This window comes from Octopus bimaculoides, chromosome 22, assembly GCF_001194135.2.
Source record: "Octopus bimaculoides isolate UCB-OBI-ISO-001 chromosome 22, ASM119413v2, whole genome shotgun sequence".
NCBI classification, from domain to species: domain Eukaryota; kingdom Metazoa; phylum Mollusca; class Cephalopoda; order Octopoda; family Octopodidae; genus Octopus; species Octopus bimaculoides.
This window is the reverse complement of record NC_069002.1, coordinates 16,410,391-16,416,399: the sequence shown is the minus strand read 5'-3', so window position 1 is coordinate 16,416,399 and position 6,009 is coordinate 16,410,391. Positions and strand designations below refer to the sequence as shown.

The 6,009-nt window shown below is 36.3% G+C and overlaps 1 protein-coding gene across 1 annotated transcript in view; it reads right to left on the bottom strand.

Moving 5' to 3' along the window:
* LOC106872176 (actin-interacting protein 1) overlaps window positions 1-6,009 on the bottom strand; it is a 51,917-nt gene that overhangs the window by 16,452 nt on the left and 29,456 nt on the right. The window contains exons 6-8 of the mRNA XM_052975649.1: window positions 5,624-5,701; window positions 4,211-4,288; window positions 556-647 (exon numbers count right to left, since the gene is read on the bottom strand). Coding sequence (XP_052831609.1) covers window positions 556-647; window positions 4,211-4,288; window positions 5,624-5,701 — 248 coding nt within the window. The remainder of the gene's footprint in view (window positions 1-555; window positions 648-4,210; window positions 4,289-5,623; window positions 5,702-6,009) is intronic.

The window sequence follows — 6,009 nt, the reverse complement described above, 5'->3', positions numbered from 1 at the left end:
GAAAATGTTTTTTACAAAAAAATAAAAAATAATATATAAAAAAATAAATATATCAATACATTATATTGTCTTTGAGCTTTTAAAGTTCAATGGTAATCCATGTAGATAATTGTTAGAAAGATTAGGATGCATGGAATAAAGAGTTGTGTTGTGTTTAGAAAAAAGGGGCTAGCCAGTGGCACGTAAAAGCATCCACTACACTCTTGGAGTGGTTGGCATTAGGAAGGGCATCCAGCTGTAGAAACTCTGCCAGATTAGATTGGAGCCTGGTGCAGCCATCCGGTTCGCCAGTCCTAAGTCAAATCGTCCAACCCATGCTAGCATGGAAAGTGGACGTTAAACGATGATGATGATGTAAATAAATGACAGAAGAATGGAATACAGTTATCTCCCCTATATCACAGAGTTTAACTTCCTGTTACAGCCAATATAAGCACCAGAAGTTTGATTCCTCAGTGTCAGACACGGCATGATTAACAGACAGATGTGATGTGGTGTGGCGAAGACTGAAGTCGTACAGGGTGTTAAGAATTAAAATAATTGAATAAGACTTACTTGATCAAAGTATATGTATTAGCATCCCAGATCTTGGCAGTTTTGTCACCAGAGACTGTCAGCACTTCAGAATTGTCTGGATTGAAAGCAATCTAAAGTGAAGAACAAGAGAGAAATAAGAACTGTCAAAATGGAAAATTTGATTAAAGTTTTTGTTCGTTCGTCAATCAATAAAACGGAGACTAAATCAATAGTATTGAGAATAAATCATTATGGAGGGCTTGTTTGTATCTGTTTATTTTTTTTTAAACAAGATAGGATTTCCCAACTCTTGCACTGTCAAGGATGGTACCTCTTTAGTGTTGGTGCCACACCAAAACACAACCAGCATTTTATTTGTACAATGGTTAATATGAGGGAGGGCATTCAGTTGTGAAAACCAAGTCAAAAGAAAATGCTTGAGTGAGATGTGGCCCTCCGACCATTCCTAAAAGAGCAACAATTCTAAATAAAAACTGAGCGGCCCATGATAACTCAACAAACTCATGCCAGCATCGGAAAATTAGCATAAGATGACAATGGTGATGATGATGATGAATCAAAGTAAGTGGGAGTGACTAATGAGATTGATGCAGATGTTGAGATTCACAATCTATAGGAGTTTGTCTGTCAGAAAAATATAAAGTGGGAGGGATTTCCAGAGTGATGCTGACCCTGGAAAAGGAAGGATTGGGAGAAAAGTGCTAAATGAAAGGTCAAAGAGGGAAGATATGGTAATGAGATGGACATGAAGGGAGGCAGTACATAGATGATAATTAATTTGAAGAAGCAGTGGACAGAAATAGGGTTGAAGAATCGTCTTGCATCTGTGGTCAAGTGATCATCAATATAGCAGTCATGTTTCAATTAATTCCTTGTCTTTATAAACCAGGGGCCAGAATACTTCATAATAAAGATAGTATAGCCACGAAGAGAAAGAAAACCAGAATGAAAATGGTCATAAACTGAGATCATCATCATTATCATTTAACATCCATCTTCCATGCTGGCATGGGTTGGACAGTTTGATAGGAGCTGGCCAGGTAGCAAGACACCTGTTTTTGCCTCTCCGTCTCTCTATCACACTCTCACCTTTCATCAGCTGACACAAGATCACCTCCTCCAATGCCCTCTCCCTTCTCAGAATTTCTAGTCTTGCAAGTTATTTGGCGACCCTGCTCGTGCTGGTGCTACATTGGTATTTGGAAGGGCATCCAGCTGTAAAAACTATGCCAAAACTGACCTTGATTGTGGTGGTGCCACATAAAAAGCATTCAGCCCACTCTATGGGGTGTTTGGTATCAGGAAGGGCATTCAGCCATAACAAATTATACCAAAACAGATAGTGATATTGGATAGAAATATTCATGTTGGCAACATAGAAGAATATGTCTAATTGATCTAAGGTGATCAAAGAAACATGAAAGCAGCATCGGAAATGCAAGTTCCAATGTCAAGATTTGATCAGATTAAAAAGAAAACAATTTCACACAGAAATAGTTATATTTGTTGACAGAGACACTTGTCTCAGATATAAATACAAATATTATGATTTAAGTTTTGTGTTGTGCATTTTGATAGCTGCCACAGACTGGAATATCTACCCAAGTCAGTAGTAAACATCTCAGCTGTTGTAGATGTCTTAGCCTACAGCAGAAATGCTACCTACAACAGATGTCTCAGTTAAAAATAAACGTCCCACTGATAGCTGATGTCCTTGTCTGCAGAAGATGCCTCAGTGTAACTTGAAAACAAACCACAATCCTTCACATAAAAATGGAAAAATATTTCACAGTAGTCAAACATTTTTTTTGTACAAGGTCACAGCAAACAGGGGTGCATTTACAGCCTCTATGTGGTTGCTTAATCTGCTTGAAATAACAGCTAAATCTCCTTCAAATTACACATTACTTAAAAAAAAAAAGAGAGAGACAGACTCTACATTAGATTGTGTAGTCATAGATACACTATCTGAAAAAAAAAAAATTAGACAGTTGTCAGTTGGGATGTCTGACCTGGAGCTAAAAAAATCACAAATTATCAATGATCAAGAAAGGAGTGTATATGGTTACCAGGAGTTTTAGAAATAGCAATCAGATCTCCCTCAAATCCACCCAGTCTTTGATTATAGATCTGCTAAATCGGAGAGTAGACCTGGTGTTAATAACAGAAACTTAATAATCTGTAGTATCTAACAATGACATCCTAGATCTAGATAAGATGTACTAGGACATCCTAGTTCTACATAAGATGTAGTTTCGTGTTTGCATTAGTTTGATAACCTTCTGAAAAGAGAGGGAGAGAAGCATAGTAGCTGTTATTTTAAGGTGTTGGACAATGGACTACAAAATCAAGAGTTCAAATCAAACCTCAAGTACAACAGCCATTATGTTGCACTCCTGAATAAAATATGTGTCTTTGTTCCCCAGCACAACACAACCAACCAACCAACCGACAGAAATGGGTTCCAGTTCATGGTTAATCCTTTAGCATTCAGATTATTCTGTCAAATGCCAAGCTTATTCATTCACATCATTCTGAATTAATCATACATTATCTTGAAGCTTCAAGATTATGATGATGTGATTGCCTATTTCTAGAATGACATTGTAGGGTATGTGTGAGAGGCCAGATCTGGCCAGTTTGAACATAAAAATAAGAACCAGATATGGCTGGTTTGAATGCTAAAGAGTTAAACAGTTTGCAGTAAGAAGGGGATGCAGCTGTCAAAATAGTTATTCCTTTGATATCCCAATTGGTGATATTATTTATTAAGTCCTAACCAGGGTAAATATCTCCTTAATTCTAGAGCCAATGAGATGATCCAGAAATGAAAAGAAGAGACCTGATGGACTGAATCTCTGTCCTTAGATGTGATGCAGATGCTGCAGATGAGAAGCTTTAGTTAACAACCCTTTTGCTCCATCACACATCCTATCATGATGTGGGTGATGGTGAGGTTACTTCCTCTGTAAATGAGTGGCATTCTGTTGGACTTGAAAGAATGTCGTCGTCATCGTCGTTTAACGTCCGCTTTCCATGCTAGCATGGGTTGGACGATTTGACTGAGGACTGGTGAAACCAGATGGTTACACCAGGCTCCAATCTGATTTGGCAGAGTTTCTACAGCTGGATGCCCTTCCTAACGCCAACCACTCAGAGAGTGTAGTGGGTGCTTTTATGTGTCACCTGCACGAAGGCCAGTCAGGCGGTACTGGCAACGGCCACGCTCATCTCGCTCGAGAAACCTCATGTGTCACCCGCACAAGAGCCAGTTCAGGGGCACCGGCAACGATCTCACTCGAAGAAATTTCATGTGTCACCCGCACAAGAGCCAGCCCAGGGGCACCGGCAACGATCCTACTCGGAAGATTTCATGTGTCGCCCGCACATGAGCCAATCCAGGGGCACCGGCAATGATCCCACTCGAAAGATTTCATGTGTTGCCCGCACATGAGCCAGTCCAGGGGCACCGGCAACGATCCCGCTTGAAAGATTTCATGTGTCGCCCGCACATAAACCATGGTTCCGCTTTATAATATGGTAAAAATAAAAGATAATAAAATTTTGTTCAGGAAATGACGTAAATAAAATATAAGAACTTTATAAAACTGTACAACTTGCAGAAGATTTACAAAGAAAAAAAACAAACAGGGAAAAATGATTATCTTCTTACCCCATAAATACCACCTTTGTGAGCAGGAGAACCAAGTTCACCAATTGTTTCACCATTTTTTCCATCATAAACAAAGGCCTAGGAAAAAAAAATGTAATAAAACAACAAGGATTAATTTTTCAATAATTAACAGCAAAAATAGAGTTGAATAAACAACACTTGGATAAAGCATCTTCATCATTTAACATGTTTTCCATGCGGACATGGGTTGGATGGTCTGACAGAAGCTGGCAAAGCCATTGGCTGTGTCAGATTCCACTGTATGTTCTGGCATGGTTTCTATGGCAGGATGCTCTTCCTAACACTAAAATCATCTATATATTAACTCTTGTGTGTGTATATATGGTAAAGAGAGCCTGCACAAGCCAACAGCAGTCTTTTCACACAGGTGACACACCTATTATTCAAGTAAACTTTGAAGATGTAGAGTTTTATTTCAAGGAAGATGGGACATCCTCACATTACCATAGTAATAGAAAAGTTGAAAGTGGCTTTGAAGTTTCAGCTTACATGCTGTCTTTATGTGTGTGTGTGTGTGTGTGTGTGTGTGTTTTTGGGTTTGTGTGTATGTGTGCGAATCAAACTTCAACATCACTGGATTTTCACAATATTTTTTTTTATTTTCATTTTTGCTTTTGTATTTCCGCAAGAACTTCCATATTTTTACAAGTCACCAAATGAATGTTAATATAAAAACAGTTAAATATGAGTAAATATTTTCATACTAAACTATAATCTAGGTAACTATTTCACTATTGGCATATCGACAATGATTAAAACGAAATGGCAGTTATAAAAAGAGAGATAACAATTTTAGTACAAAATCAGTTTTCAGTGGATGTTATTTTCATATCTAACTAAAGACAAATTAATTACAGTCCAGTGAGAAAATGGTTCAGAATTCACAATAGACCTTTTTTCTTTTAATTTCATTACAGTTATAATTTTTATAAAATAGAAATAAGATGAAAGCTTTATTGCAGAATAATTGTAAATGAACTTTGAAGGGATCAGTCAGACATAAAGGACCCTAATTTGCTGCCAATGTATAAATGTGTGTGTGTGTATATATATATATATATATATATATATATATATATATATATATATATATATATACGTGTGTATGTATATATATATATATATATATACGTGTGTATGTATATATATATATACGTGTGTATGTATATATATATATATATATACGTGTGTATGTATATATATATATATATATATATATATATATACACACACACATTTATACATTGGCAGCAAATTAGAGTCCTTATACACACACACACACACACACACGTGTATGTGTGTGTTCTTAATTGCAGAGTAATCCCTGCACTATTACTTTAAGGACATCACACAAAATGAAAACAAACCCAAACATTTATCCTTAGTACTTACTTTTCCATCAGCACCACCAGAGATAAATTTTTCACCATTTGGAGAGTAACGAATGCAGTTAACAAAATTTGTGTGTGTCTGCAAATGAAAAACATGGAATTTAAAACACAGACCAAAATCCAGAGGAATTACTGATCTCTACACTAGGCAGGGATTTATTGATATAAGGAAGAGATACAATCGACTTAAGAGAAATGACCCTTAAGTATAATAAATCTCTGATCTTATTGAATTTGACACATACATACATTATATACATTCAGGCTTCTTACATTTTTCCTGAATGTCAAACTAAAACACATTGTTTGTTAACTCATCTATATTTTGTTTTTTGTACAAATTTGAATTATATATATATATATATATATATATATATATATGTTGTT